The sequence below is a fragment of the Aquarana catesbeiana genome, linkage group LG13 (genome assembly GCF_042186555.1).
Source record: "Aquarana catesbeiana isolate 2022-GZ linkage group LG13, ASM4218655v1, whole genome shotgun sequence".
NCBI lineage: Eukaryota > Metazoa > Chordata > Amphibia > Anura > Ranidae > Aquarana > Aquarana catesbeiana.
This window is the reverse complement of record NC_133336.1, coordinates 179,337,131-179,356,214: the sequence shown is the minus strand read 5'-3', so window position 1 is coordinate 179,356,214 and position 19,084 is coordinate 179,337,131. Positions and strand designations below refer to the sequence as shown.

The 19,084-nt window shown below is 41.8% G+C and overlaps 1 protein-coding gene across 1 annotated transcript in view; it reads right to left on the bottom strand.

Moving 5' to 3' along the window:
• LOC141116613 (NACHT, LRR and PYD domains-containing protein 12-like) overlaps window positions 1-17,039 on the bottom strand; it is a 61,937-nt gene extending 44,898 nt beyond the window's left edge. The window contains exons 1-3 of the mRNA XM_073609006.1: window positions 17,024-17,039; window positions 14,583-14,681; window positions 13,939-14,099 (exon numbers count right to left, since the gene is read on the bottom strand). Of these exons, the coding sequence (XP_073465107.1) occupies window positions 13,939-14,099; window positions 14,583-14,681; window positions 17,024-17,039 (276 nt within the window). The remainder of the gene's footprint in view (window positions 1-13,938; window positions 14,100-14,582; window positions 14,682-17,023) is intronic.
• Between the last annotated feature and the right edge of the window lie 2,045 nt (window positions 17,040-19,084).

Here is a 19,084-nt window from a genome sequence, read left to right as displayed (position 1 = left end):
ATGTAATGAAGAAATCTGTACATAGATGCACTTTAATCAATGTAAAGAGGTGTTTGGTGCATGTTAATTTGAGTACTCACACTACACAGACACACTCCACGGATACAATATAATATACTGCAATATAATGCGCCAAACGTACAGTGATGCACAGAACTACATGGCGTTAAACTGGCAGTAACGCACACAAAACGATATGGCGTTAAACTGGCAGGAACGCACAGAGAACTAAATGGTGTTAAACTGGCAGTAAGGCACACAGAAGTAAATGGTGCTAAACTGGCAGTAACGCACACAGAACTATATGGCGTTAAACTGGCAGTAACGCACACAACACTATATGGCGTTAAACTGACAGTAACACACACAGAAGTAAATTGTGTGGTAAACTGGCAGTAACGCACACAGCTATATGGTGTTAAACTTGCAGTAACGCACACAAAACGAAATAGCGTTACACTGGCAGGAACGCACAGTGAAGTAAATGGCGTTAAACTGGCAGTAACGCACACAGAAGTAAATGTCCCTAAACTGGCAGTAACGCACACAGAACTATATGGGGTTAAACTGGCAGTAACGCACGCAAAACTATATGGCGTTAAACTGGCAGTAACGCACAGAGAAGTAAATGGCATTAAACTGGGAGTAACGCATACAGAACTATATGGCGTTAAACTGTCAGTAACGCACACAAAACAATATGGCGTTAAACTGGCAGTAACGCACACAAAACGATATGGCAATAAACTGACAGTAACGCACACAAAACAATATGCCGTTAAACTGTCAGTAATGCACACAGAACTATATGGCGTTAAATTGGCAGTAACGCACACAAAAAGATATGGCGTTAAAAAATATATTGAAAAAATATATTGAAAAAACAAAAGTGAGCATTTAAATATAAATATATGTGAAACATTTTATAGTGTACTCTTAATGTCTTTTACACTTAAGTTTACACTGCGTTAGCTGACTTGGCATTCCACAAATCTTAAGTTAAAAACAGCGACAATGACACGGTCTGTCTACCAAGTATGTTCTTGATTCCGAGGGAGAAACATTGATTAAGGTATTTTGGAAAAATTATTATTAATCCATATATGGGTGGAAATGGGATTTCTTTCATGGAAGTATATGTGTAATTTACTCTTCTATTCCAAAGAGGGGAAATGGAGAGGGGAAAGAACCTCTCCTTTGGCCATAAAAAAAAGGCCCATAGAGGGCGTATAAAAGGAAAACTTGGGGCTCCACTGGGGCCGAAAGGCAAGTCCTGCAAGAGAGTATAGTAGTATAAATGTGTAATAAAGGGTCCTATTCATTACTGAAGATAGAAAATATTGGGTTAATTTGATATTAAGAGGACTTTTTAACAAAGTTTAAATCATACCTGGAGGTAGTTCAACAAATGGTGTTGCAGATGTGTGGTTGATGGCTAAAATGGTAATAAATAAATAAATAATATATTTAATTGATTGAATGACTAAATCTAAATATTCCTTTTTCAAAACAAAAACAAAAAGTTGCATATAAAAGTGGTGAGGTTGCTATAATGCTATGGCATTTGAATGAGATAATTATGCTTGTTAAAGATTATTTTTGTGTATAAAATGTGAGAAATGAGAGGTAGTAGTAAAATGCATTTGCATGTAATACACTCAACTTAGTACTGAGTTTATCCATCAGATTTATTAAAAATACCAGAGAAAGCCCAGGCAAAGCCTTGGCATAGGTGTTAGAAAAGTATACTCAGCATATTTAAGTTGAAGCAGCAGCCACTGGAGAGTAATTGTTTACTTACATAACATGAGGGTAGATCAAAACATATGACTGTTCAAGCCTGTGGCATCCCGCATGTCTGGTATTGTTAAAAAGCCTCCAATCATCTGTTGATGTAAATTACAACAGCTGATGTGGGAGGGAGAGGAGGCAGGTACGAGCCGTGTATGGCCCCCCGGGAGAAGTGTACGCCGCTCCGTCCACAACGCGCATGTGCGAGCATGTGCGTCAGGGCGTTGCCGCGCCCACTCCACCCACCGACACAGTATGCTTCCCTGGCGGACTGCGCATGTCCGCCGGGGTCGCAAGACAAGTCATAGATGGACTTGACTGTAACCTCATATAGCGCCGCCGCGGGTTGCATGGTCCGGGCGGCTTAGTGTGCCGGGCAAGCATCAAGTATAGTGTATGTAAAAATAAGAGAGCAATATTTAACCAGTTGCTGCCCGCCCACCGTCATATGACGGAGGGGCTGTGCAGCTCTTGTTCTGGGCCGCCGTCATATGACGGCAGCACAGAACGGCCACTCTTGCGCGCCCGCGGGGGCGCACACCGCGGCGATCGTGGCCGCACCGTGTTGCTAGCACACAGTGCGACACCGATCTGTGTAAAGAGCAGCTCTTTAAACATGTGATCGGCTGTGTCCAATCACAACCGGTCAGATTTAAACACGGAGATGCCGGTAATCGGCTCTCCTCGCCTCACACTGACAGAGTACGAGGAGAGGAGAGCCGATCAGAGGCATCACCTCACAGGGAGACAGCTAGGGAGGTAATCAGGGCACTGTTCATCAGTGCCCTGATTACAATATATAAAAAAACTGCCATAAATAAACAAAATACCATGCCCACCAATGCCAGCATACAGTGTCCACCAATGCCAGTGATCAGAGCCCACCACTGCTTTCCGTCAATGCCCATCAGTGCCACCCATCAATGCCTATCAGTGCCCATCCGTACCGCCTATCCATGCCGCCTATCCGTGCCCACCAGTGCTGCCTCGCAGTGCCCGCCAGTGCCGCCTATCAGTGCCCACCAGTGCCGCCTATTAGTGCCCATCAGTGCCACCTAACAGTGCCCATCAGTGCTGCCTATCAGTGCTCATCAATGCCACATATCAGTGCCACCTATCAGTGCCCATAAGTGTGGCATATTAGTGCCTCCTCATCAGTGTCACCTCATCAGTGCCCATAAGTGCCGCCTTACAGTGCCACCTCATCAATGCCCACCTGTTCAGTCTATCAGTGCCCATCAGTGCCCCTCATCAGCACACATCAGTGAAGGTGAAAAATTACTTGGGTACAAAATTTACTGACAGTAAAAAAGAAAAAAAACTATTTTTTTTCAAAATCTTTGGTCTTTTTTTTTTTTGTAAAAAATAAAAAACCCAGCAGTGATTACATCCCAGCAAAAGAAAGCTCTATTTGTGTGAAGAAAATGATAAAAAATTTGTTTGGGTACAGTGTAGTATGACCGTGCAATTGTCATTCAAAATGCGACAGCGCTGAAAGCTGAAAAATGGCCTGGGCAGGAAGGGGGTGTTCGTGCCTGGTAGGCAAGTGGTTAAAGAGACACCTCCTTTTGTGTGGATTATATAAATACAAGTAGATATATATTTACCATTGATGTTGATTGTACTTTTCCGGGAACAAGAAAATACTGGTGGCAGACATTGTCTCACAGGTTTGCATAAGTTTATAGGATAGGTTAACATAGATACACATGACATTCTGGGGTAAGGTATATAGAGCAAAAAAAGCATAGACAAAAAATCCTCTAATTCAAACGGGATGGCTGGTTTACATGATATATAGGAAAAGATAAGTGTTTATGGCAGAATCAACAAAGATGTATTTCATTCAGAAGCGATATAGTGTAATAATCAGGAAAGACAACAGTATCATACATAGTTTCAAAGCAATTACTATTAGGTGAGGGAATTCCTAAGGATGTTCAAACATGAGGTCAAAGGCATACATAATTTGCAAATGTAAATATTACAAGTGGCAAACTAAGAGTATATACAAATTCAAGTTGCATAAAATAATACACGCTCAGAGCCCTTTCACACTCGGGCGGTTTGCAGGCGCTATTGAGCTAATAATAGCGCCTGCAAACCGACCCGAAAGTGCCGCTGCCTTAATTCCAGTGTGAAAGCCCCGAGGGCTTTCACACTGGAGGGATGCGCTGGCAGGACGGTAAAAAAAGTCCTGCTAGCAGCATCTTCGGAGCGGTGAAGGAGCGGAGTGTATACCGCTCCTTTACCGCTCCTGCCCATTGAAATCAATGGGATGGCGCGGCTATACCGGCGCGGCTATTTGCGGTGGTTTTTAACCATTTCTCAGCCACTAGCGGGGGGTAAAACCTCCCCGCTAGCGGCCGCATACAGACGGTAAAACCCCAGCGGCGCTTTACCGCCGCCGCCTCTGCCCGCCCCAGTGTGAAAGTGCTCTTAGTGAAACCAACGTAGAGTATCTCATTTACATACACATAGACACGTGCATTTGTATATTTGTATATGTCCAGATATATATTATTACTTGAACATAAGATGTTTTCTATTTCTATGCCCCTAGAGGTGTATCAATAAAATTAAACATATGTGTCGAGAATTCATCATCAACCTATTTAATTCCAACCGTAGAATAAACTAGTTACATCCAAGTCTCAGAGGAAGAGACCGGAACAAGAAGGGGGGGGGGGGCGCCGTATTCAATCATTATTGTTCTCTACCCCCTGAGGAAAAACCCTCAAGAAATGGCTTAAACCAAATTGTTTCATTCAAGCCCGGAGGCTGAGTAGCTTTTAATCTATGGATCCATCGCGATTCCATTTGCAATAGGGTCTTATTCCAGTCTCCTCCTCTGAGACCCGGATGTATGCGGTCCAGAATAACAAATCTTATTTTTGGGAACTTTCCATTATGCACTAATGTGGTATGTCTCCCAAGAGAGAGATCAGGGTCACAGGTTTTCATACATGTTATGTGTCTATACGCCCTTCTCCAAAATTCCACTTTTGTTTTGCCAACATAAAAAAATGTGCATTCATGCAAAAGCATATATATCACCCCATGGATTTTACAATTGGCAAAATGCTTTGGGTAGAAGGTCTGGCCGTTAGGAAGGGTAGGATTTTTTTGTGTGAGCATGAATTTACAATAATTACATGCCCCACATTTAAAGGTTCCCTTGTATTTGCAGTGAGATTTATTCAATTCTCCTTTGTATTCGCTAGTGACGATCCTATCCCTCAAGGATGTGGCCCATTTAAAAGTGAAAAGAGGCTTGGGAGGGACGAACGGTCCCAATGCCGGGTCGCATTGCATGTGCCAGTATTTCTCTATAAAGCTTTTAATTTGTTTTTGTTGATTACTGTATTTTGTAATAATTCTAATGGCATTAATGTTATTTTTGTTCTTAGGTTTCTCAGAGTAAAGTAGCTCATTCCTCGATTGTAAGGAGGCTTTTTTAAAAGATCGCTTTAGCAAAGAGTGAGAGTAGCCTTGTTGTAGCAACCTCTCACGTAATTTGTTTGCTTCTATTTTAAAGATGTTATCGTTCGAGCAGTTCCGTCTTACCCTGAGATACTGGCTGTAGGGGATAGAGTCCATAAGGGGTTTGGGGTGGAAGCTGGTGGCATGCAGAATTGCATTGCTCGCAGTGGGTTTCCTATAGAGCCTGCTCAAAATGCCCCCCCCCCCCCTCTCCTCTATAGGCTTCTACATCCAGGAATGTGACACAGTGTTTGTCAAAGGACATGGTAAATTTTAATTTTTTTTTCATTACGATTCATCCTCAAAAGACATTGTTGAAGTAGATCTGGTGGTCCGTCCCAGATGATGAATATGTCAGCGATGTATCGGTACCACCCAAGAATGTGGTCCGTGTACATCGATAGAGTTTCATCACCCAGGAACATGGCTTCCCACTCCCCCAGGTACAGGTTGGCATACGATGGGGCACAACACATCCCCATCACAACCCCCTGCACCTGGAGGTAGTGGGAGCCATTAAAAGTAAATACATTATGATTAAGGATGAATTCTAACAATGAGATAATGAACTATCCGTATAGGACCCTTTATTATACATTTATACTATTAGGCCCCTTTTACACGATCAGACCGTTCAGGTCCGCCTGTCAGTTTTGATGGCAGACCTGAACAGGTGCTCCATGTTAGCCTATGGAGCGATGGATGTCAGCGGAGACATGTCCGCTGACATCCGACCCCGTCCGATCTGCAAAAAGCAGATGGATGGCCCTACATCCGGATCTGTCGCTGGTGGATCGGGTGAGATCTGATGAAAATGGACATGCTGTCCGTTTTCATCCGATCCCTCCATAGGCAGCAGCGGCGCCTGACAAGCCCCTCCCGGCTCAGTGAGCAGAGAGGGACCTGTCATCCGCCGGATCAGCGGAGATCAACGGAGAGATCTCCCGCTGAGCCGGCGGACCGAGGCAGGCTCCGTGGAAACGGAGTCCGCCTCGTGTGAATGAGGCCTTATACTCTCTTGCAGGACTTGCCTTTCGGCCGCAGTGGAGCCCTAAGTTTTCCTTTTATACGCCCTCTACGGCCTTTTTTTGTAAGGCCAAAGGAGAGGTTCCTTCCCCTTTCCATTTCCCCTCTTTGGAATAGAAGAGTAAATTACACATATACTTCCGTGAAAGAAATCCCATTTCCACCCATATATGGATTTATAATAATTTTTCCAAAATACCTTAATCAATGTTTCTCCCTCTGAATCAAGAACATACTTTGTAGACAGACCGTGTCATTGTTTTTAACTTAAGATTTGTGGAATGCCAAGTCAGCTAATGCAGTGTAAACGTAAGTGTAAAAAACATTAGGAGTACACTATGAAATGTCTCACATATATTTATACTTAAATGCTCACTTTTGTTTTTTCAATATATTTTTTCTAGTATAGAACTGTCTCTAATTTACACCCACCCTTGAGGAAGGAGGCTAATTTACTCCGAAACGCATCGAGTGCAAGAGTACTGTTTCAAACACTGTATACATACTAATGTAAAACTGTCTGATTTGCATTCCAAACAATAGATGCTATATTATTGCTATGTTTTTACTGTTTCTGCTTAATAAATTATATTTGTACTATATATACTTTTTTATGCTTTTTTGTATGTGCCTAAAAAGTCCACCACTAGGGGATCCCTTTTGTTGTTTAGTCTAAATTTTGGATGTGGCACAACAATACAGTTGGCTGCCGATCTATGTCATTTTTCATAGATTATTTGGTAGTAGGTACCGCTTCCTGCTTATGATCGGCAACTCTCTGTGTATAACAATTACAGATGTTTTAAACAATCAATATAACTAGATGTATAAATACTAAGTTTTGGATTAAGTCCTTCTAATATAAAGCAATATGACAGGGTTCACGGGTGATGATTGGGAAACCCTTATGGAGGGGTATTTAGAAGATTTTGGAGACAAGGAATGCATATACTCAGAAATTTCCTCTTTATTCTCCAGACTTTCTAAAATTCTGGAGAAGAAATCCTTGCTATATTGGCATGTTAGATCCTTCCAGGACTACATCAAAGAGGACATCAACCCTATGGGATTGCGAGTCCAGATCTTCCCTACCCTTGATGGTCTGGACTCAGAATTTAAAGATGAATAGAAAAAAGCACTACGTAGCTGCTCACGGAGCTGCTCACAGAGTTTAATGGAAATTTTAATAGACGAGTATAGAAAAAGATACAGTAATCTGGACATAGACATTGTAAACCTATGTAATAAGCTTCAGCAATTTAAAACCCAGAGACCCACCACAAACAAGGAAGACAGATTGAAAACACATTTAGAAGCATTTAATAAAGACATACTTATGAAGAAAGGACAAAAACTCACCCGGGATAGAAATGCCTTTAAAGATGGCAAAGCCTATAAATGGACCCAAAATAAATCTAACCAAAATAAAAACAACTATCATCAAGGACATCAATCTACCTCTTCACAACAAACCTCAAATCTGCCCCAACCCCCCTCCCAAATCCCTCACAAACCAAAAACAGGGCAAATAACTAAACGTATATATCACGGCGATCTCACTGAGGAACAACAGGCTAAAAAATTAACCCTGAACATCCCCAGGAAATCAAATCTCTCCACACCAACACATGAGCAAATCACTAAAACTTCTAATACACATGTTAACACTCACACTTTAACCAGTGAAAATCCCTCTGCACAGCCAATTAAAACAAGGGAATTCACTTTTCAACCTAACCCTTAAACCACTGGTTCACTAGACACCACTTCTAACGATCCTTCTTTTTTAGAGAGGATCCTCATGGGTGCCCAACCCACACAACCCAACCTCAATACATACACACAGATAGCACTATAGCCGCCATTGCATCTACCAGTGAACAAAATGCAATTGAGCTCAACATAATTAATTTATCGTCGTACAAACTTTCCCAAGATGAAATAGCTGTCCTTAAGAAGGGCTTAAATTTCTGCCCAAATCAAGATGCAGATAAATTCGAAATATTCAAAGATCTCCAACTCTTTGTCCGGAAATTGATCCTAAAAAAACTTTATCACAAACAAGGAGGGTCGATGGACTTCATCCTACAGGAAAACCAGGCAATAGATCAATTGGTCTCTCTCCTTGAGGAGAACAATCAAACTAGTCTTTTTGATAATATCAATCTTTCCCAAGTTCTGGAATCAGTTGAAACATCGGGCGGGATCACTAAGATGAATAAATCCACATTAAAGAAAAAGTCAGATTTCTGTCCAGCACCGAGTACCCACCTAAATGCAGCGGCTTTTCTCAAATTAGTTGATAAAGAACTAGATAAGTTAAAAACCCATACAACACATCTAAACAATTTAACAAAAAGAGAAACCTCAGCATTAAGAACATTATCTAGTAACAACCAAATTACTATAAAGGCCGCAGATAAAGGCGGAAATATCGTTGTGTTTGACAATGATAAGTACGTCAACATGTGCAATAAAATACTAAACAGCCTGGAATGGTACCGCCGGATTCCGGCAAGTATTGCCAAAAAATACAATGATGACTTCTATCTGCTAATAGACACTGCCTACTCCATAATTACCAAACAACTCTGGGAATTTATTAGGAACAACTTCCCTCGAACCCCTGTGTTTTATGCACTACCAAAAATCTACAAGGATACTAATAACCCACCCGGAAGACCAATCATCTCCGGTGTGGGGGCGATAAGTGAAAATGTTAGTAAACTAGTGAATGAAGTTCTAAAACCATTTGTCTTATCCCTGCCCTCCTTTGTAAAGGACACACTCCATTTTTTACAAATTATTGACAAACTTAAGATCCCTGAGAGTGCACTATTAGTAACAGTGGACGTCGAATCCCTGTACAGCTCAATTCCTCATTAAAAAGGCATAGCGGCCATAAAACATATCATGCAAAAAGCTGAAAATGTAGATCCTGTATACGGAGAGTTCATTATCTCATTGTTAGAATTCATCCTTAATCATAATGTATTTACTTTGAATGGCTCCCACTACCTCCAGGTGCAGGGGGTTGCGATGGGGATGTGTTGTGCCCCATCGTATGCCAACCTGTACCTGGGGGAGTGGAAAGCCATGTTCCTGGGTGATGAAACTCTATCAATGTACACGGACCACATTCTTGGGTGGTACCGGTACATCGATGACATATTCATCATCTGGGACGGACCACCAGATCTACTTCAACAATGTCTTTTGAGAATGAATCGTAATGTCTTCAATTTAAATTTTACCATGTCCTTTGACAAACACTGTGTCACATTCCTGGATGTAGAAGCCTATAGAGGAGAGGGGGGAGCCATTTTGAGCAGGCTCTATAGGAAACCCACTGCGAGCAATGCAATTCTGCATGCCACCAGCTTCCACCCCAAACCCCTTATGGACTCTATCCCCTACAGCCAGTATCTCAGGGTAAGACGGAACTGCTCGAACGATAACATCTTTAAAATAGAAGCAAACAAATTACGTGAGAGGTTGCTACAATGAGGCTACTCTTACGCTTCGCTAAAGCGATCTTTTAAAAAAGCCTCCTTACAATCAAGGAATGAGCTACTTTACTCTGAGAAACCTAAGAACAAAAATGACATTAATGCCATTAGAATTATTACAAAATACAGTAATCAACAAAAACAAATTAAAAGCATTATAGAGAAATACTGGCACATGCAATGCGACCCGGCATTGGGACCATTCGTCCCTCCCAATCTTCTTTTTACTTTTAAACGGGCCACATCCTTGAGGGATAGGATCATCACTAGCGAATACAAAGGAGAATTAAATAAATCTCACTGCAAATACAAGGGAACCTTTAAATGTGGGGCATCTAATTATTGTAAAATTCATGCTCACTCAAAAAAATCCTACCCTTCCTAACGGCCAGACCTTCTACCCAAAGCATTTTGCCAATTGTAAAACCCATGGGGTGATATATATGCTTTTGCGTGAATGCACATGTTTTTATGTTGGCAAAACAAAAGTGGAATTTTGGAGAAGGGCGTATAGACACATAACATGTATGAAAACCTGTGACCCCGATCTCCCTCTTGGGAGACATACCACATTAGTGCATAATGGAAAGTTCCCAAAAATAAGATTTCTTATTCTGGACCGCATACATCCGGGTCTCAGAGGAGGAGACTGGAATAAGACCCTATTGCAAATGGAATCGCGATGGATCCATAGATTAAAAGCTACTAAGCCTCCGGGCTTGAATGAAACAATTTGGTTCAAGGCGTTTCTTGAGGGTTTTTCCTCAGGGGGTAGAGAACAATAATGATTGAATACGGCGCCCCCCCTCCCCTTCTTGTTCCGGTCTCTTCCTCTGAGACTTGGATGTAACTAGTTTATTCTACAGTTGGAACAAATAGGTTGATGATAAATTATCGACACATATGTTTAACTTTATTGATACACCTCTAGTGGCATAGAAATAGAAAACATCTTATGTTCAAGTAGTAACATATATCTGGACATAAACAAATATACAAATGCATGTGTCTATGTGTATGTAAATGAGATACCCTACGTTAGTTTCACTAAGCGTGTATTATTTTATGCGACTTGACTTTGTATATATTCTTAGTTTGCCACTTGTAATATTTACATGTATGCCTTTGACCTAATGTTTGAACATCCTTAGGAATTCCCTCACCTAATAGTAATTGCTATGAAATTATGTATGATACTGTTTTCTTTTCTGATTATTACACTATATCGCTTCTGAATGAAATACATCTTTGTTGATTCTGCCATAAACACTTATCTTTTCCTATATATATCATGTAAACCAGCCTTCCCATTTGAATTAGAGGATTTTTTGTCTATGCTTTTTTTGCTCTATATACCTTACCCCAGAATGTCATGTGTATCTATGTTAACCTATCCCATAATGTTATGCAAACCTGTGAGACAATGTCTGCCACCAGTATTTTCTTGTTTCCGGAAAAGTACAATCAACATCAATGGTAAATATACATATATCTACTTGTATTTATATAATCCACACAAAAGGAGGTGTCTCTTTAAATATTACTTTGTTATTTTTACATACACTATACTTGATGCTCGCCTGGAACACTAAGCCATCCAGGTCATGCAACCCGCGGCGGCGCTATGTAAGGTTACAGTCAAGTCCATCTATGACTGACCTCCATCTTGCGACCCCGGCAGACATGTGCAGTCCGCCAGGGAAGCATACTGTGTCAGCGGGTGGAGTGGGCACAGCAACGCTCTGACGCACATGCTCGTGCATTCACGTTGTGGATGGAGCAGCGTAACTCCTCCCGGGGGGGCCATACATGGCTCATACCTGCCTCCTCTGCCTCCCACATCATCAGCTGTTGTAATTTACATCAACAGCTGATTGGGGGAGAGAGGCTTTTTAACAATACCAGACACATTTGCCGGACATCCAGTGCACTTTGCGGGATGACACAGGCTTGAACAGTCTTATGTTTTGATCTACCCTTGTGTTATGTAAGTAAACAATTACTCTCCAGTGGCTGCTGCTTCAACTTAGATATGCTGAGTATACTTTTCTAACACCTATGCCAAGGCTTTGCATGGGGTTTCTCTGGTATTTTTAATAAATCTGATGGATAAACTCAATACTAAGTTGAGTGTATTACATACAAATGCCTTTTACTACTACCTCTCATTTCTCACATTTTATACACAAAAATAATCTTTAACAAGCATAACTATCTCATCCAAATGCCATAGCATTATAGCAACCTCACCACTTTTATATGCAACTTTTTGTTTTTGTTTTGAAAAACGAATATTTAGATTCAGTCATTCAATCAATTAAATATATTATTTATTTATTTATTACCATTTTAGCCATCAACCACACATCCACAACACCATTTGTTGAACTACCTCCAGGTTTGATTTAAACTTTGTTAAAAAGTCCTCTTAATATCAAATTAACCCCATATTTTCTATCTTCAATAATGAATAGGACCCTTTATTACACATTTATACTATTATACTCTCTTGCAGGACTTGCCTTTCGGCCCCTGTGGAGCCTCAAGTTTTCCTTTTATACGCCCTCTATGGGCCTTTTTTTGTAAGGCCAAAGGAGAGGTTCCTTCCCCTCTCCATTTCCCCTCTTTGGAATAGAAGAGTAAATTACACATATACTTCCGTGAAAGAAATCCCATTTCCACCCATATATGGATTTATAATAATTTTTCCAAAATACCTTAATCAATGTTTTTCCCTCAGAATCAAGAACATACTTGGTAGACAGACCGTGTCATTGTCCCTGTTTTTAACTTAAGATTTGTGGAATGCCAAGTCAGCTAATGCAGTGTAAATGTAAGTGTAAAAGACATTAAGCGTACACTATGAAATGTCTCACATATATTTATACTTAAATGCCCACTTTTGTTTTTTCAATATATTTTTTCTAGTATAGAATTGTCTCTAATTTACACCCACCCTTGAGGAAGGAGGCTAATTTACTCCGAAACGCGTCGGGTCCAAGAGTACTGTTTCACTGTATACATACTAATGTAAAACTGTCTGATTTGCATTCCAAACAATAGATGCTATATTATTGCTATGTTTTTTCTGTTTCTGCTTAATAAATTATATTTGTACTATATATACTTTTTTATGCTTTTTTGTATGTGCCTAAAAAGTCCACCACTAAGGGATCCCTTTTGTTGTTTAGTCTAAATTTTGGATGTGGCACAACAATACAGTCGGCTGCCGATCTATGTAATTTTTCATACAAAACTATAGGGCATCAAACTGGCAGTAACGCACACAAAATTATATGGCGTTAAACTGGCAGTAACGCACACAGAACTATATGGCGTTAAACTGGCATTAACGCACAGAAAAGTAAATGGTGTTAAACTGGCAGTAACGCACAAAACGATATGGCGTTAAACTGGCAGTAATGCACGCAAAACTATATGGAGTTAAACTGGCAGTAACGCACAGAGAAGTAAATGGCAATAAACTGGCAGTAACGCACACAGAAATAAATGGCGTTAAACTGGCAGTAATGCACACAATACGATTTGGCGTTAAACTAGGGGGAGCTAACCCCCCTAACCCCCGTTCTCTAACAATTGTTCTTTAGCTCCAGTCAAGTGACTTTGCGTAGACTGAGATGATGCCATTAGTCTGCTGCAGGCAGGAAAAAGCAGTTCCTCAGTCTCCTCTTCCCAAGTGATCTTGCTGCAATTGCATAGCATTGTCTGGCAGAGCAGGAGATCTGATTTTTTTTGCTGCTGCAGTTAATTAACATTTAGAGGTCATACCCCTCCCTCACCCTGCGACTGGATAGTGAAAGGAGAAGTAGCAGACTGATAAGCTCATCTCTCTGCACTTATGTTATGTTGTCCTCTAATCAGCAAGTTTCTTGTTACCACAAGAGCAGTGTAGCAGAACTAAGTGGCCCCTTCTTCTGCTTCTTTCTTCCATAGTCTGAACTCTGTTGTGCAGGGACTGCAAGAGTCTGATACCAGGTACATTTCAGGGCCTTCCACTGCTTGCATTTACCAAAATACATTTAATGATGTATTATTGCATACAGAACTACATTACTTTGTGTCTTTTATACTTGCCTGTAGTTCAGCTGTAACTGTTGTGTCCACCTACCTCCCAATTTTGGGGTGTCCGAGACTGCAGTTCAGCAAGGAGTTGGGTAATGTTCAATGATTCCACAATGAAGTTAAGGTCATCTCTGAAGTATTCATATATCTTACCAAGCTCCCAATCCTCATATGCAGATAACTGCTGACGGAACTTCCACTTGTCACCTATATAATAGACACAACCAGAGAAATGTTAAGACTGCAGGAAACCAACCATGTACGTCATCTCCCCACCAAGTCATCCCCCAGGTCATCCCCCAGTCTATGGAGAACTATTTGATGTCCCTCCAGCTCTGTGACCTGCCCCTTTTCCAGAAAATTCTCCCTGGAAACAGAGGAGGCACCAAAGAGCTGAAGTACATGTCAGTCACCTACTGCTATACTAAACCACTTCCCTGCCCCCAGATCAAAACAAACAGGCCTAGCTCACAGGATAGGCCTGCTTAAGTTTACCTGCGCTGGCAGCTTACACAAAAACCTATACTAGCACCTAACTACCTAAGGTAGAGGGTGTTACACTCACCCCCCACCAGAATACAGTACAAATAAATTATGTACAAAAATAGATATTTACATTTTTGTCACATATATACACTGTACACTTCAACATACAACCCTAACTACAGGTCCCTGCAGCTAGACACATACACTTTGGAGCCTGAGCATTGTTCCCGCTGGAAGAATACTCACTACATTTCTTGTCCTCCGGAGCGGTGGAGATGGACTGCCATCCCATCTCTGGAGTTCCTAAAAGAACAAAAATGCACAACAGCCTATCTTTGCATACTAACTGTACACTTTACATCACTACTGGAAGGTGGTTATAGATCAAAACAAACAAGCCTAGCTCACAGCATAGGCCTGCTGAAATTTACCTGTGCTGACAACACAAAACCTATACTAGCACCTACCTACCTAAGGTAGAGGATGCTACATGTAGTATACTGCCACTTTATTTGCCAAATTGCTCTTCCATCAAAGAACTCTTTGTAAGAAAAAAAAAATTTACTATAGGAAAAATAACCAGTCCACTAGAAGTGTGAAAGGCTCAAGCCAGGAGCTTGCATATTTTATTTATACTGTAAGTACCTCTGGTCTTAAAGTGGATTTCCAATTTTACCATAACTACTCTTAAAGCTGCCTTCCTCCCCAACACTTATGCTTACTAATTGTCAGGAGCAAGTGTGTTCCTGCTCCAACATAGCTGTTGGTCCAGTATCCTGGTTATGGCCATGATGCATTTTCCATGTCTGCCTGTCCACCTGCAAGGTGATTAACATAGCCAATCTCTGGTTGGAAACCAAACCTGATTTAAGCCAGCCAAACCAGCAGTCCCTTGCTTGTGGTATTGCATTTGTAACACATTCTCCAAGCTCTCTGTTTGTCTGCCCTGCTTTTTGAATTCCCTCGTTGACAACCTCGGATTGGATCGACTATTCTCTGAACTTTGCCTGCCTTTTGACTATGGATTTGACCTTGACTATCCTGAACCTTGGCTTCCTTGTACCTAGACTGTCATTGAACCACTCTGCCTATCTGCCAAACACAAGTACCTGTTTGCTTTGCTCAGTTCGCCCCGCCCCAACGTGGTGGCTAGGCACTATAACATTGTGTATAAATCCTGGGGGCAACCGAGTACCGGTAGGCCTACTTGCCTTATGGGAAAGGGGCTGCTATAGGTAAAGAACGCATAACCTTGCTACTGTATAGTGCCACAGCACGTGTGTTAGGGGTAAGTGTGACATTAACTTGCATAAGAAAAATCTGTGCAAGAGGCTGGAACAGGCGATTACATAGGCGTGTGCACATGGTGTGCCTGGGCACACCCTAATCACCCTGTGTGGCACAGATTCCCCCTGTTTAAACCCCTGATATTTCACCAAAGCCCCTAACGGGGTTCCTAAAAGATTGTAAAATAAATAGAATTGTAAAAAAATAATAAAAAATAAAATAATACAAATAAAAACTACTGACACATCCACTGCCCTACTGACACCAACCTCTACCCGACTGACACCGTCTACTGCTCTACTGACTGTCAGTACACAGTGTCTCACAAAAGTGAGTACACCCCTCACATTTTTGTAAATATTTTATTATATCTTTTCATGTGACAATACTGAAGCTTGTATAATGGTGTAAATTTGCTGTCCCCTCAAAATAACTCAACACACAGCCATTAATGTCAAAACTTCTAGTATATCTTTACGTTTCTGTTACAATGTATAGGGAAACAGTAAAGTTACATACAATACATATTGTTAAATATAATTTAATACAAGAGGGTTTGGAGGGCTCATGAGAGCTTGCGATCTAAAGGGAGGGGCAAGTGTTACCAACGGTAATAACTATGAGGGATGAGTTGATGAAGAATGAAAAAACTCACACATTAGGTGGAGATTTGGCTAGGCTTCCCCAAAGGGATACGTTTTCAGGGATCGCCTAAAGGCAGACAAAGTAGGAGATAGCCGGACAGAGTGGAGTAGGGAGTTCCAATAGAAGGGAGAAGCTCTGGAGAAGATGTTGAGGGAGCTCAAAAGCAGAAGGTCCTGGGAGGAGCAGAGAGAAAATGAAGGCTGCAACTTAAACAGCCAGCCTCCCGCACTCTGTTGGCACTCCTGTTAAAGAGTGGGGTTCAAACTGCACCGACAGTGAGGTTCAATTGATTATCCTGGAAGTTCTGCTCCCTCTGTGTATTCTGCAGGGCTGGCCTATCAGTTTCATGATCCTGTCTTATGTTGGAAGGAATGTTCTGAGGTGAGCCAGAGGCAGGAGAGGCTCAGTTGCACCCATTATAGCACCCTAATAAGGAGCCTCACTTGGCCATGTGTACACGGGGCAACAAAGATCTAAGATGTCAAGCAAACTATAATAATCAAAACTACTTTCATGGACACACTAAAATAATGTTTTTTTCCATTCAAAGAAGTGCTAATGACACACACAAAATCTTTCACAGAATTTGGGAACATGGAAGTATCTTCTAGCTACTAATGCCCCCATGATTATTCCATTTGAACAATGAAGAGGAAAGAGACAAACTTTCTAGAAGGAAGAACAGATACCACTGCATTCAGTTCACGACTTACCTGCTATGGTGTCCATGAGTTAAGTTGTACAGAGGATACAACTGGCCTTCTCTGTGTCATATCCTGGCAGCCACCCAGAACTGCCTCCTTAGAATCATTGGGTATATTTAACTGTGTTAACTCCAACACTACTCAACCGATAGCTTTAAGGCAATTTTTTTAGCAATGTAAGAATTTTTTTTTCCAAAATAAAAGCTTGTTTCACCTTCAGAATACAGTTACAAAAAATAGAGGCCACAAACTGCAGTGAAAAGATCTAATTTGGATTCCTCAACTTATTTTCAGTCTCCTCTTCACCTTCTGTGATCTCGCTACCTCGACACCGTCTAGTTCCAGAAGTCCATTTTCTCTAAGTAATAGGCATATATCAATTGATCTTCTATGTAATCTTACTTCGATTCCTGTTTGTGTTTTCTGCTACTGCAGTCTTTAAGATACTTGTTGACCTTCGCCTGATTAATGATAGCAATTCATATTTACGTCAGTGTGAACTATAACAACCTTTGTGCCAAGTCTGCAGACACAGGAATTGTTGCACTTGTGAACACCACTAATTATTAGTGTGAACTCAAAGACCCAGGTAGAAATAAAACCGATTCATAACTGAATTGTTCTAGGGATGTCAAAGTACAATTATTCTATATACGCTCAGAGGAAAAACACACCGCAGATATTATTGCTGGTTGCTTCAGTCAACAGTTACTTTGGAACGTGAGTCTCTCCCCTGCACTTCTGATGCTCTCAGCTGGTGGTTTTAGTTTCCTCCCATTGTATGTTATATTCATGTAACCACTAGAAAAAAAATGATCATTGCGCAATGAACCACCTCTATAGTGCTATCTTTGTTTAAAGATATGCATATTAACTCACATGGACTGGCAAGTAACAGCGCTTTTGAATCAATCAGAACTGATCGCGATCAGTTCTGATTGATACAAAAGCGCTGTTACTTGCCAGTCCATGTGAGCAGGTCCGGATTAACATAGGGGCTAGTGGAGCTGAAGCTCCAGGCCCCTCCCTCAATATAGGCCCATGCCAGTGGCTTATCAATATCTGTGTGCCTTCCTGAAGGAAGAGGAGCCCCCTGTGCTCTGCATACATGGAGGAGACAAGAGTCAGTGCAGCCGAGTCCTGTCTCTGCCAATGCCTGACTCCTATCACAGGATCTGTTACACTCACTCAGATCTTCAGTGTCTGGGGGAGGGGCGCTGATGTTGTCTTAACCAGCAGGAGCCCGGGAGGAAGGACATCTCCCATGCTGTTGAGATAAGGTTAGTACATTTGTTAGGGAGGTGTTATGTAATTATTGTGCTAGGGGACAGACTGCTGCTCCCCCCATGTAATGTGCTCTCTTGTGCCCAGTGCCCACCATGTCATGTGCTGTACATTGCAGTGCCCACTATGTAATGTGCAGTGACCACTATGTCGTGCTGTGTCTTGCAGTGCCCACCATGCAATGTGCTGTGCCCACCATGTCATGTGCTGTGCATTGCAGTGCCCACTATGTAATGTGCAGTGACCACTATGTCGTGCTGTGTCTTGCAGTGCCCACCATGCAATGTGCTGTGCCCACCATGTCATGTGCTGTGCATTGCAGTACCCACCATGCAATGTGCTGTGCCCACCATGTCATGTGCTGTGCATTGCAGTGCCCACTATGTAATGTGCAGTGACCACTATGTCGTGCTGTGTCTTGCAGTGCCCACCATGCAATGTGCTGTGCCCACCATGTCATGTGCTGTGCATTGTAGTGCCCACCATGCAATGAGCTGTGCCCACCATGTCATGTGCTGTGCATTGCAGTACCCACCATGCAATGTGCTGTGCCCACCATGTCATGTGCTGTGCATTGCAGTGCCCACTATGTAATGTGCATTGACCACTATGTTGTGCTGTGTCTTGCAGTGCCCACCATGTCATGTGCTGTGCCCACCATGTCATGTCATGTGCATTGCAGTGCCCCCATGTAATGTGCTGTGCCAACTATGTCATGTGCTGTGCATTGCAGTGCCCCCCATGTAATGTGCTGTGCCCAGTATGTCATTTTCTGTGCATTGCAGT